We start from the raw sequence: 14,670 nt of genomic DNA, 5'->3' as shown, positions 1-14,670 counted from the left end.
CAAATTTATGCTCAAGGGATGTGATCTACCCGAGACAGAACTGTTCAGGTTCATGTTCTTTAAGAAGAAAATGTGCCTGATAAGAAAGGAAAGGCTTTTGAATCAAGGGAGCTGTTGGTATGACAAGCCAGCTGCATAGATTTTTCTGGCTGTGGTATCAGGTCCTGAGAGCAAGAGCCTTACCCTGTTTTCATTTAGGATTTGTGCTAATCGTCCTCAGACACATTTCTGTGCTTTTAATCACCAGATGGTGTGACCAGGGAGCATCCAGGCTCAGTGCAGGAATGGGAATACACAGAACAGAGATGTCTTAAAACTGACCCTAAATATCTGGCTGCAGAAGTGAATGACACATAAAAATAGACACTTATTTTCTTATGGTACAAGCTGATTTTTAATCCCAGCAGTTTCCTCCAGCCATGTAAAGGGAGACAGTAACCAAATATTATCAAAGGTGTCGTCTCTGTGTATGGTTGTATTAATGTTTGCATTCACTAAACAACAAAATATGAGCTTAATTTCACCAAAGCTTAGATATGTATTTCATTTTATGCCCTGTTCCTCCTGAGCTCAGAAGAGGCCAGTAAGCACATTCCTAAATGTTTGCAGGATTGCAGCTTATATATTCATACCAACGATACAGAACATAGAGTACATGTAACTTCTGTCCATGAACAATGCATATGTCTGCAGGGTATGAATTAATCATTCTGAGCCCCTGTCTGAAACTAATTGTCTGTGTTATTATCCAAACTGCACAATTTAAATATTTAGGAGATCCTGATCTCTGTTATGGCTGCAGAAATTACACTGGATGTATCTGACGCTCAATGGTGGTAATTTACTCTTCTGAAAGTAAGGGTGGAATTTGGTTTGCATAGATAAGCATTATCACCCCCAACTTAGTAGTGGCAAGGATAACAGGAAAAGAGGAGATTTCTCTTGTAGAAAAGTTTTGCATTTCTTTAAGAAACAGCTCCAAAAGCGAGAAACTTAGCATATTTATTTAAGTGTAGGGGCACTACTTAAAGAAGTCTCCAGTGAAATAATCACATACTGTAATAAACTTACGAAATCAGCTGAGACCTCAGTGCAGTCTGTGAGGATGAACTGGGTAGTCCAGAGGCTGGTGGGTGCTCATGCAAGTCCATGTTCTGATGAAGAGCCTCATTTCACCTCCGGTCCCCTAGAAGAAAGAGCAACATTAGCTTTCAAATTCCTTCCTGCACATCAGTGACAAAAGCTGAATCCATGCAAAGCAACATGAATAGAAATGAACAGTCACTAAATAGTTTGATTTTTGCAGAGAGCGTTACAACTTTCCAATGTCCTGAAAGAAATAGCAAGATCTGAGAAATTTGCCAACTTTGATATTTTCTACATGGATTTCCCACTGAGACAAAGTAAGTTGTTTTTTACCCTGTCTTTCTCACAAAGCATTTACCCAAGTTCTGGCCTGCTGATATGCTCCTTATATCTTGGCTCTGTACCAGAAGAAGGACAGTACAATCAGTCAGCCTAGGTGACCCTGCTGTCAGGGCTGTAGTCAAGGAGCTATCCTTAGTGCCAGCTTCTCCTGGCTTCCATGGCTGGGGTAACCAGGCACCTTTCCTGAGACAAGATCCCACCACTACCTTTGGCAACCACAGTGTCCCCGCTGGTCCCAGCTTCTGGCACCCACCACCAGTGATGCACATCACCCTGGCCACTTTCTCTTGGGTAGCAAAGCGACAAGGACAAGAGATGTGCCTCTGCTAAGAAGGCCTCCTGCTTGTCCACTGCAGCTTCTCAGGCTGATGAAGAAAAAAAAAAAATCTCAAACCATATTGGTCCGTAAGGTTTGGTTTTATTTTTGAACATTGCTTTTATAGTGGATTATGTAGGCTGAAGATGCATACCTGTAGTGGTCAAAGTGGTCTTCATGAGATGTATTTTACTTAATCACTGACTGGGCTTCAAGCTGCCTCCTCTGGGCTGAGCAGTGCCTTGGGAAGGAGATCTTTCATCAGCCATTTTCCTGACTCAATAACACAGCCACCCTCTCACTGTTCGCAAAAGTAGAAGCACCTCTCCCAGGAATAACTGGCATATTCCCTATGTTTCTTTAAACACCTGCATACTACTGTAACTTTTGACTTGAAGAGCTTACAAAACTTGTCCTTCTGTGATCTTTAGTGACATCAGGTAAACACATGACATAAATCACTTTCTTCTGAAACTGACACTTAAAAATAAACCAAAGCACCCAGGAAACTTTTGTCATTATTCATGAGCGTGAGTAGACAGTGTCCCTGTGGGGCTGGGGACCAACACCTGTCCCTGAATCCCTCTCAGCTCTGCTTGCCTTGCAACATGCACAGGGGTCCAGCTTGAAGCATCACCTAACATCAGCTCAGATTCATCACAAGGAGAAACACACTCCTTTTTAAAACTAAGGATCAGCTTGAGATGAGGGCTTGAGTTGGGCTACATATTACAAGTAATTAGACAGTGAGGGAAAGTAGGAAAACAGCTTTTTATTTCTATATCCAGCCTGAATCTCCCATGTTACAACTTGTCTCTCCCTCCCTCCATGTGCACTGCCGTAAAGAGGCTGGCCCCATCCTCATTGTCTTCTCACAGGCTCTTCCCTGGGATGGACCATCTCTGTTCCTCAGCCTCTTCACCAGGCAGGAGCTCCAGCACTTGCCACCTTGGGGCCTCTCCCAGATAGCCTGAATGTTTACATTCAAAGAGTAGTATATAATAATTAGGAAAAAAACTTGATCTGAATTTTCTTGTTTTTGTATTCATGTAGAGAGGTAGTTCCATGCAGTCCTTATTGAAAAATCTTGTCTGGGAACCATATTTTAAATCCCAGCATGCCAACATCTAAATTCAAAGCCACAAAGGGACAGAAGGACCTTGTCAATATTTTAAAGTGTACTTCTCTAATGCTTCTCCCCATTAGTGCTTGGCTGTCCTTGAAAGCGTGAAGCTGCCACAGCACCCAAGATTATTTTTTTAAAAAAATGTGCTTTGGCAGCCAAATCCTAGCAAAATTCACAAACTTACTTTATCCTACATGACCCAATTCAGGAAGCTGGTTCTGGGTCTCATGAAGACCATATGGAGGACAAGGAGGTAAAAAAGTGAGGATGGGAGAGGCAGTCTTTCTGTCCAAGTTTCTGTCAGAGAGGTGGGCTCCACTGTCAAGTTCATTCTCTTAGCACAGAGTTTCAAGGGTGTCCAAGTCTCCTGGTGGCTTTTGCCTCATCTACTTAATATTTACCAAGTCATTAGGATTTGGAATGAACTACCTGCTGGGTAGGCAAATTACTTTAATAAGTTCAATTACTAACTTTAGTTAATTTATTTACTTTCACAAAAGGAAACATCTTAATATAATTTGCCGTTCTTGATTACATCATGTTAAATAAATAAAGTAAACAAAATCACACATGCATATACAAACATCAGCTTTGAAAGACACTTTGCAAAATTTCCTGCAGCCCTGGAGCCAAGGATTCGAGCTTGCCATCAGGAAAGCTGTCAGATTGCGAGTGTGCTCAAAAGCCAGCTAAGGCTGCTGACCTACTTTTCTGGTCTCTTTCTGAAGGAAGCAGCAAATCCTCCCCTAAACTCTCCAGACATCAAATATTTAGCAGTGGCTACACACTGAGTACGTAGATTTCAGGCTGGCCTGGGCAAATATATGTACATAGCAGCTCCCAGTTTTCTCTGAGTAAAATTTGAGTATATTAGCATTTATTCTAGATTTAGGTGGGCACTCAAGCTCACAGGTTGACCTTGACTAGTGGTTCCTTTATGAAGCAGTGCAATAAAGAAGGGGATAAGGGTTGCTTGTTATGCCTTTTCCTTGGTGCTGATGGGAGCAAGCTCTAGTCTAGTCCAGCCAAGGCAACAGGCATTTCTAAGACAGGCTCTGGACATACTCAGCTGGTGGGTATTTGCTCGACTGCTCTAGGATTTTTGGAGATCAGGTATAATAGTATAAACTGACCTATCTTGATACATATCTTACTTCCTCCTCTGCTGTTTCTGGCACTGGAACAGTAGTCTCTCTACAAATGAACTACAGAAGTACTAAAACACATACACAGCCTTTTACTCCATGTACAATATCATATATAAGGGGTTAGGTAAGTTCACTGTGCATCTGTATGTGCGCTGCATAGTGGAATCTAAGATAAATATGTGTTATGCCCAACACACTGCAAATTTGAAACAGCTACAAGCCCCATGTCTTAAAACTGGTTACACTGGACACTGCTTCAAGCATCACAAGTGGGTTTCTACAGTCAAAGCAGGAATATCACCTTTCTGTGAATTAGAGTTATCATGGGGACCCAGAAATCACTTTTTGACACAATAGCCAAGGTCCAAAAACCAGCAGTGAGCCCAGATCAAACTGTGGCACTTGAATGGAGAATATTTTCCCCCTGACAGGATGGTTGCATAATGCTATTAAGAATTCCTAATCTGTCATTATGAAAGGAATTATTGAATTTACAGTCTGTTAATGCCATATCCACTAGTCCCATGTTTGATCACTCGGCAGCCCTTTTGAAGAGAGAAAGCTTTTTACTTCTCTAATGGCTCCAGGGCTTACAGCACAGCATCATTTGCATTGAATGTCACGCTTATGTAATTCAAAAGGTTATTTTGTTGGAGTTGGAAAAGACCACTTGGAAGATAAGTAACCAAAAATGACAGTCTGTTCATGCAGACTTCAGCCCATGTGAATATTCTGTTACCATCTCTTTCTCTAAAAAGTGCTGTTTTCTTTATCTCTGGGTTTTGGGGTTATTTTTGTTTTTTGTTTTTTTTGCACTGCTGAAGATGCAACTAACATGGGAAATGCAAAATATTAAATCAGTATTAAATAATTTACAGCTTTACTTGCTACAGCATCCATCTTAGTTGGGAGGGAAAGTGAATTGTTTTACGATCATTTATGTTCAAAGCACTTCCTTGCATAAATATCGCAGAGGAAAAAACTAACAATAAAGGCTTAAATACTGCCCCAAGGAGAGGGGATTGTACAATTTTAGGCTCTGACAACTCCATGTGAATTATCGTAATCTTCACACAAAGCTGTCGTGTGCCTAAAAATACCAGCGATGCTTTGAGGAGGAGGGGGTTCCTCTCTGGGCGGGTGATAAACCCCTCTGCTTGTGCCCTTTGCAGCGGCCGAGGAGTGGCGCAAGATGGGAGGTGAGTCCTGGCAGCTGATCGAACCAGTCGATGGCTTCCACCCCAGCCAGGTAAAAACCCGGCCCCAGGAGATGGGTGGGAGCAGGTGGGATGTGGGAGCATGTGGGATTCTGGTGCCTGTTGCTGTCCCAGGCATCTACCTGGCATGTCACAGGGATGCAGATTTGGGGAACGTGTCTATTTTAAAGGAAAGTCATAGAATCATTTAGGTTAGAAAGACTCTAAGATCATGGAGGCCAACCATTAGCCTAACACTGCCAGGTTCACCAGTAAACCCTGTCGCAAAGCAGCACATGTTAAATACCTCCACGGATAGTAGTGCACCCACTTCCTTTGGCAGCCTGTTCCAAAGCTAGGCAACCTTTCCCTGAAATCATTTTTCCTAATATCCAATCTAATCCCTCTCCCGAGCAGTTTCAAGCCATTTCCTTATGTCCTGTTAATTGTTTCATGGGAGAAGAAACCAACCCCCACCTCATCACATCTTTTTAGGGTGTAGTGAGCACTAAGATCTCCCCTCAGCCTCCTTTTCTCCAGGCTAAAAAACTTCTGTTCCCTTATTGAGCTGCTCCTTAATAAGTCTTGTACTCCAAACCCTCCCCCAGCTCTGTTGGTTTTCTCTGGACAAGCTCCAGCAGGTCAATGTCCTTCTTGTTAAGAGGGGCCCAAAACTGACCACTGGATTTGAGGCACAATCTCACAAGTGCTGAGTACAGGAGGACAATCACTGCCCTGGTCCTGCTGGCCACACTGCTGCTGGTACAAGCCAGGGTGCCTTCTTTGGCCAATCTAAATGACAGCTGCAGCCCCAGAGCTGATATCTCCGCTATTTCTGATGGCTGCACTCCGCTCTGACTCCTGCTAGGTCGTCTGCCTCTTTCCCTCACTAACCAGTATCGTGGCCAAACAGGTCTTAATGCATAAAAACTGATCCTTGCCACTTAAGCTGGCCAGCTGCCTGCCCAAACACCCATGGGAGTTTTGCAGGATCAGGATAGTTAAGGCAGCACTGCAGAAACCAGACAGGGCCCCTCCAGCCCTGCTGCTGCCCTGCAGCCTCTGAGGGTGAAGGTTTGCCTGTCACAGTCTGGAACAAAGATTATTTTTGAAGTTATAAATTTAAATTGCTTCTCCTCGGCAGCTACATCTTATTACTTTTTCACTTGCTTATTTGGCCTCCTAGGATAGGTGGAAGGAGAAGGTTTACAGTTTGTTTATTACAGAAATAAACAAAAGGGAAGGAGAAGCAGCTGCTCCACTGTAAGTCCTTGCTTGCATTTGATGATCTAGTGTGAGGCTGCCTGGTTCCCACTATGCTCACTTCAAATTAGTTTTTTTCTGACAAAAACACATGGAGAGATCATGTTCTGCAGTCAGCTGCAAACAAAGCCAGTTGGTTTTCTATACACTACTTGAAGGTCTCAAACACAGGTGCAGAGCAAAGCAGCAGTCAGTCTCCTTTACAAGCAAACCCCACCACACTGCCCAGCCACTTGCTAGCTCCCCTTGCTCAGAATCATGGAATTTTATGGGCCGGTTTTATGTTGTGGAATAATGCCCTGCATGTGTTGACTCCAACAACCCCATCTACAGATGACCCAATGTGATGCTGCTTTCCACATTGGGAAAGAGCAGTCAGTGGAGAAACACTTCCACAGCAATGAGTTACAAGCATTGATGGATTGCAGCATTTCAGCAGCTTCTCCATTGACTGTTCTGTCAATTAAGCTAGGGGAGACCTGCAGGAGGAAGTACAAAGGCAAAATAGATGCTTTAGGTGCTATCTTTTATACCCATGTTAATCACTCAGGGCCATACAGTGCCTTGGTTAGCATTACCAAACTACAAAATCCTCCTGTTTGAAGAGAGACTCCTACATAGCAGAAATTCCTTTCTGGCTACTTTACAAGTACCAGGAGACAGCTTCATGAAAGTATGAACTCACAGCCTGGGGATGTGGAGAAAGTGTGCCTTGATTTTTTGCTGCAGGCCTTTTGCAAGGAAGCAATTAGAGAAAACCTGGCAAATGCAATGAGAGTGAAAACAGTGATGAAACAAAACCCCTTCCCAACCCTGCCATCTGGGGAAACTGCAATATGAAATCTGGAGTGCAATGGAAACTTTTGCATTATTTTCTTGTCTTTCCCTGGCCTAAGGCTGGCCTGAAGTTTCTTATAACCCCCAGCACCAGGCCACAGCAGCAGCCAGGCTTGTCATATCACAGCTTTTCATTCAGCCTCCTACCCACATCCTGTATCCCACCAGCAGCTGCAAGGTAGCAGAGTTGAAGGCAGCAACTATTTAACAGGATCCTTCTTATGCCACAAGAAAATTACAAAAGGACATTGAAGGGCAGCTGCAAACCTGCCTGCAGCCCCCAGAGTGCTGAGCTACAAGATGCAGTCAAGCACTGCCATATTTCACTCCCTCTGGACCTGGCATCCTGCAGTGGTTATAATCTCTCCCTCCTGCTGTTAGGATGACGTTAATGCTTTTATAGGTACATTTCCCCTTACAGTCAAGGTGTCAGCTGTAGATATGCCTCACTTCAAGTGAGTTATTGTCCTCCTAGGTTTTATTAATTAGCCTTATCCAAACATCCACCATTGTAAATCCATTTTTCTTTTCCTGTTAGAGAAGTCTGTTATCAACATACCACTATTTGGACTGAGACATAGCACTCTGCCCCAAAAGAAAAACTCTCTTCATAAATAGAAGGGGAAGTGTGAGCAGAGACTGCTATTTTAGAGTATTTGTAAGGAAAATGATAAACAATTCACTCACTCCTCATACAAGTTTTATTTAAAGTTTTACTTTCTCCTGGTATGACTGCCTCTGGCCAGGTATGGTTTTTGCAGCACACAGAGGTGCCTAGCAGGAGAGGATTGATTCCATGCAGCTTTCCAAGTGAACAGAGGCTCTTGCTTCCATCCCTGCAGCTATTCCCCACACCTCACAGGCAGCTTGATAAATAGAACAGATAAGACACCTAGCCAGCACATCTCTGCTGAGTTTTCTCTCTGTAGCTCATGAAGCACCTGACAAATATTTCCCAATTTTTGGATTGAGAAGCACTCCAAAGGAAACACCTTAGCTCTTGCTTTCAATGCAAAGAAATTTTGATGTTTGTGATGAAGGAACCACTCTCTGTGCCCCTTTCAACCCAAGGTTGACCTGGCAAGTGTGATCATTAGGTGATCCCTAATCACCTAATCCCTAATCACTGGGCAGAATGTAGCAGCATGGCAGAAGCAGGTGTCAGAACATAGATCCAGGAGTCCAGAGGTCCTCCAAACATTCTGGAGGGATATGGGAGGGAATTGAACCTTTCTAACTAAATCTTGCATACCTTGCAAGGAGAAGGAAAAGCAAATAAGAAAAAAGGCCGTACTTGCCCTGTCCCATCAAAGTTAGTGAGGTTTTTCATGCATTGGACAAGGGTTAAGTTAGGCTGGAAAAATAGCCCCCATCCAGGCAATATTTTATATGAAAAAATCATGAAAGATAGGAAGATAGGATAAACACCAAGTACTGATTTGTTGAGCTGGGCCCAGAACCACATTCTCTTCCTGTAAATTTCTTGTGGGAAAAGGGTTTTCCTCCATGATTTTTTTTTTAAGTTGCAAAACAGGAGGGAACAAACAAAACACTCATAATTGGCATAACTGCATTTCATTAAAGTTTCAAAGCTAAAATTTGCCTCCATAAAGTTTTTTCCAAAACACGCAGCTCAGCATGGAGGTGGAAGAAATTTACACTATTTACTTTTAACCTAAAAGCAAAGGGATTCACTCAGTCCTCCCAAGTTCTCTCTAGAGCTGTTTTTTGAGATCCCATTCCCCAAAGTCCAGCTTGGTTGTCCTTGGGAAAAATGTTACTTTCTCTTCCCAGTGACTATAGAGGGAGCCTAGGGATTTCCTTCAGCATCTCCTCCTTACTACAAAGTTTCACTGCAAATCCTTATGAATGCCAGATGGCTTCAAGGACACCACTTCCCTCTAGAACAGTCGATTACTTTGTTTCGGTGACAGGGCCATGCATTTCAACAGGATCCTGGATAAACATCTTCATTTCTTGCTTTTATGATGTTTCCAGGGAGAATGCAAAAGGCCTGAGAATCACAAACTGGAACCAGATATGCTTGGAAGATTCTTAACATTTATGTACAGGCAAGAAAGCACAGCTTGAGTGTGATTAGTTTCTCCCTTTTTCTTCCTTAAGTCATAGCAAAGCATGTTCCAGCCAGAAATAAAGGGGAAAAGCTGAAGTGACACATATCAGATAAGTTGGGTATTTACACTTGGCTGAGAATCATGCCTATTACCTGTTTGATGCAGAAGGGGAAAACAGTTAGCCAGAAGCTGCCGAAAAACCACAGCTGCCTCCCAGTTGCAGTCACCCAGGGCTCTGTGAGGAATGGGTAATACCTCCTTTTAAAAACTTGCTTAGGAGTTGTCATCCTCACAGCAAGAAAAAAAATTGCAAAGCTTATAAAAATTATACCACATCTCAAAATACAAGAACTCTGAAATTTAAAAAAGACCTGCAAGAAAACAATTTCTGGAGTCACAAACCCTTCTCTGTGCTAAACTACTCATCCAGCATTAATTATTGAAATCATTGGGACGTCAAGAAATTATGTGTGTGTAGAACCTAATTTAGGGCAGTGTAGGCACATATACCTTAAATTAGAGTCAGGATTAGTCTGAACACTGTAGAGCATACCTTCAGTGGTACCTTTGCAAAGGGTGTACCATGCAAAGACAGTTGGGTTTTTTAAACTACCCATCCACCCAACCAATTAACCAACCCCACTGTTCCCACTAAAAAAACACACATGGAAGGCTTAGGGAGGTTTGTGGAGGCTTGGAAACTACCATGCCAGCAGTGACTGGTGTCAGCCCCCTGCTGCCATAGGGTGTCCTGGAAAAATATTTGGTCACAACAGAAACTGCAACCAGGAAAAAACCCTCTAATGAACAAATCACCACTATCCCTCTTCCCTGACTCAATTCCTTCATTAGCTTAACAAGACTTTGAGTGACCAGAGTCTAAGAGCCTCCACCCCACAAATGTTTATACATGAGCCTTTAAATAAAAGAAAGATTTTTGTCTTCCATCCCATCATTAGAGCTTCTTTTAAAGCACAGGATTTAAACAGTAGCACATAAAAATTCCCCAAAGGCTTCAGTATCTTTCAAACTCCAAAACAATAGTACTCAAATAGTTTGATTTCATAAAACCACCTCGGCCCTCAAAAAAAAAAAAGGCTTTGTTATTTAAACCTCATAATTGCATCAATATCAGTGTGTTGAAAAGTTTGGGTTGAAAATAAAGTTCCCATAGAGGCCAAATATTACTGCAGGTCAGGAATATAATAAAAATGCCTTAAAAGGGTATAAAAACTTGGACAAGCAAGACTCGGGTTTTTCTCTCTGTCCCTTTCTGAAACCACTGATGTTTTTCACCCTGGAAATACAGCAGATAATATTTTTTTTTGGCACATAACTTCTAGGGCAAAAACCTCTGTGAAAGCTGGAGGGAGACGGATATTGAGGAGAAAAGGCATTCTATCATTTCTGAGGATCTCATGGGGAAAAAAACTCTAAAGACAACCCAGTAGCAGGTGCAAACTTAGAGCATCAGACACCGGTAGTTATGAAACTAGAAATAATTGGGCCTCTTTTTCCTCAACACCTGTGGTTTCCTCCCAGGAGAGCACAGAGAACATTTATTAGAAGTACCAAAGGCATTTGGGAGCATGAATTCCTTTGGACTTGCAAGAGTTTTATGCATTATACCCAGGCAGTGCTTTTGACATACTTTCAAAATGTTTCACTGGAGAAAAAAAAAAAAATAAAAATCAGACTTCAGCACTTTGAAATAACAGTTTATGGACTAGACACCATAGGCATCTAGAAATGGTTGGAGACAGACTATCATTATTAGACAAATGACAGGTCAAGGAATTGCAGATATGTGGCACTCACCCTATTTTTACTGTTCAGAAGGATTTAGCCCTGCTCAAGCAGCTGGAACGGGTTATTTCCTTTGGTTAGAGGTTACAGTCCATCACATGATTATACTGGGCAGTCTGCCTTATGGTGTGGGTCTTCTAAAGTCTGGCATTATAGAGGCACAAGAAATTGATAGCATTTGTGGTTTGCAGATTGCTGCAGCCCTTGGAACAGGCATTACCTGGCAGAAGGCACTACATGAGTGGCCTCAAGTGCTTGGCAAGGAGAATCCATTCAACGATCAGATTGAAGCCATATTCAAAGACCAAGGTGGACACTGATTTCCCAACTGCTGGAACCCTCACATGATTTATGGTGGCGCTTCCACGAGTCAAGATGATTGAAGACACACACAAAAAAGCGGGGAGAGGAAGTTTTCAGAGCCAGTAGCAGTGGACATAACACAAGAGCATTCTTTTCAGTTTGTATCTCCCCTGCACAAGTAGGCTATGCTTTTTCTGTGGAGCTACAAAAATAAAAATCAAAGGATAGCTGCCAGCTAGACCATTTATTATACCAGTTTGAAAATCCTTATTTCTTTTTTCCATATACAACAAACTTTTAACCCCTACCTAATTTCTTTTCCTTCTACACAACATTTCTAGGTTTTCTATTTGTAGTGTTTCAACAGCTAATCTGATCCCAAAAGGAGAGGGGGAGACCCCCCAGACTCATTATGTTGCTATAAATTGTGTGTATGTAATTGCCTTGACTGTCAGTACATTATTTAGCTGCTATTTACTTATTAAAGTGTGCCAGGAATAACAAGGCACTACAATTTTGATGTGCCTGGCAGCATCAGCACAGACTGACTGAACACGGGTTCTCTTCCTCCACTAATAAAATATTAAGTTGACATTTCATGTATTTAAAAATCAGGTTCCTTTTTCAACCTGCAATGTATCTATGCTTTTTTTCCTTCCTAATCAAAATAATATGCCCAGTCCTGTGTCTTTTACAGGCATGGCCAAGGGAATCACTAAAAATATTGGACAGCCCTTACTTAAAAGGCAGACTTGAAGTTGGAGAATTACTGTGGTTTTTTCACCAGCTTATCCAATGCTCTTAGCAAAATAAAGATATTTAAAAATGAGAGACAGCGCTTCCCTACTTGCAACCTTACTGAGGATGGAGGGATCAGGGATCATAAAACGGCATTAATTATGGGTGGAAAAGATCAGTAAATAGGAAGCATTAACATGACTAAAACCCACCCCAACAGCCCAAAGCTCAGCTCTTCTCCTTGTCCCGAGCACAGCCCTTGCACAAGGTTGTCACATATGAAGCAGCTCTTGAGCTGTGGTCCAAACCCAAGGATGGGGCCTGGCTGTAGGACATGCACCCACTCAGCATTTTGAACAGGTAGGGGATGACTTGGCTAATACTATTTTGACTGAAGCATCTATTATTGCTTTCCTAGATCCTGATAATTTTTATAGGGTACAGTCAATGCTGGGTCTTTTATTAAGGTATTAAGATAGAAATTAAGATAGAAATTAAGATAGAAATTCCTTTGGGATGACTGCTAACACTTAAGTAAATATTCAAGTTGCCTACTTTAGGAAATCAGAAGGGAATACATTCCTTAATTGAATGATACTTGTTAATAAAGCCCCAATTCATTAAAGGCATTTAAGATATTACCAAAATATCCAGTCTCCCAAGGAATAGTTTCAACTCCAGAGACACACCTGAGGAAGACTGTTTAGCATTAGAAGGAAATCCCCTTGCTTCCTGTAGAAATTCTCTTCAAACAACATAACATTCCACGTACCCTGGTCAGGTAAAGCACCTCCTATTTTTGTATTACTTATTCAGGACTCTTATCTTTCATTAAATATAACACAAGGACAGAAACAAGCACATCCACACGTTTTTACTACAGCCCAAGTACAGCACAGGCAATAATTACAGAATATCAGATTTTCTCTACATCAACACACAGAAGTGTAGCAATTAAAAGGGGGAAGGGAGTCATGTTTGGAAGCCTAATTTTCAAAGCAATTTCTTTGCAAATTATTGTATTTCATTTGAGGCTGCGATTTAATAACACCAATTAGGAGTTTTACTAAGTAGTAAAACTGAAATTTCCCCAACTAAAATAAGCTACATTTCCCAGAGGAAGCATTTTTCTCTTACAGACTTTCTTACTTGTGAACTTGCTGAATTTCTGAACAAAGATTTCTTATAAAATTAGAACACCATTTCAAAGACAACCTGAAAAATCCATAGCCAAATCCCAAAGCAAAGCCCTCTCAAAGGTTTGCCCATTACAACTGCTCCATGCTGAATACAGGGTCCTGAGGGACACCAAGGAATAGGCTTGACCCTGACTGAAGGCACGCTACCCAAAGCACATGCCCTTGTGCCACAAGGTGAGCTCTGCACCTTCAAACCCAGCTGCATGCAGAAACCTGATATGTAACTAATGCGTTACCTAACTTTATCAAAGGAAGATGAATTTTGGAACTATTAAGCCATCAGCTTTTAAAACCACTATGTCTCAATTATTTCAATTGCAAAAAACAGCTGAAGATCTGCACCCCCAAACATCAACCACTTACCCATACCACTCTAAAAATACATGTCCTATATTTAAAAACCACTGCTGAAAAAGCTAACTTATGCTAAAGCAGTGACAAACTATGAATTCTAGTCTATTCCATTAGGTTAACTGTCTCCTGGTGCTTAGATTGGTTGAAGGTGAAAAACGCATGGGTAAAAGAGAAATGAGTAAACAAAGTTTCTCTTGGAAAGCTTATACTCCCATGCAATTCAAAGTTTATTAGCAGTATATAGTTCTAGAAGAAATGGCCTGTCAAGGTCTTTTTTGGGGAGAGTCAGAGCATGTGAACGAACACAGGAGGGACTATGCCACTGGCTGGGTCCAGCACACTGCACATGGGAAGGTTCTCTTGCTTGAAATCAGACAGTAGGAACTCATTTTGAGGTATAGAACATCTAAACCTACCTGAAGCTATTTGAATTCAGAATCTGGCTTCTTGACAAAGAATCTGCTCCAAACATAGAAAAACTATGTAAGCATTGTTGCAAACTTTGACCAGAAAGCCTTAAAAGAGTAGAGGAACATGGGAGGGGAGGAGGCAGCACCCAGCAGTACCAGCCAGGAAAGCTGTAAGTGCAGGCTTCCTGCTAAGCTTGCATCCCATATTTCTGCTGGCTGCAGGAGACCATGTGCTCACCAGTCATGTACCCAGAAGTCACTACACAGGTCAGCTTTAACTTAACACCATCTGTTGCACTTACACCTTTTCCTTTATGAGGAGAACAACTTGCTGGGCAATGAACAAACAGATTAGTTTCTACAAGGGATAATAGTACAATTAGCCTAAATAAAAATGTTACCTTGAATGTCATCCAGTTCTGTTCTTAACACCTTTCTGTGGACTTATTTAATAATTCAAAAATTAATGGT

The 14,670-nt window shown here is 41.8% G+C and overlaps 1 protein-coding gene across 4 annotated transcripts in view; it reads left to right on the top strand.

The window, feature by feature from the left end:
• The window catches only part of AOAH (acyloxyacyl hydrolase), a 94,590-nt gene extending 82,261 nt beyond the window's left edge, over positions 1-12,329 (top strand). For 3 of the 4 annotated variants that reach the window (XM_072925849.1, XM_072925848.1, XM_072925850.1), the window contains exons 20-22: positions 1,307-1,403; positions 5,191-5,267; positions 11,387-11,753. In XM_072925849.1, the coding sequence (XP_072781950.1) occupies positions 1,307-1,403; positions 5,191-5,267; positions 11,387-11,515 (303 nt within the window). In that variant the 3' untranslated portion in view covers positions 11,516-11,753. Of the gene's footprint in view, positions 1-1,306; positions 1,404-5,190; positions 5,268-11,386 lie in introns of all 4 variants that reach the window. The other variant, XM_002197258.7, reaches the window with a different exon arrangement.
• Positions 12,330-14,670: the final 2,341 nt, after the last annotated feature.

The sequence above is a fragment of the Taeniopygia guttata genome, chromosome 2 (assembly GCF_048771995.1).
Source record: "Taeniopygia guttata chromosome 2, bTaeGut7.mat, whole genome shotgun sequence".
NCBI classification, from domain to species: Eukaryota; Metazoa; Chordata; class Aves; order Passeriformes; family Estrildidae; genus Taeniopygia; species Taeniopygia guttata.
Note: the sequence above shows the minus strand (reverse complement) of the source record. Positions and strands in the feature narration are given on the sequence as shown.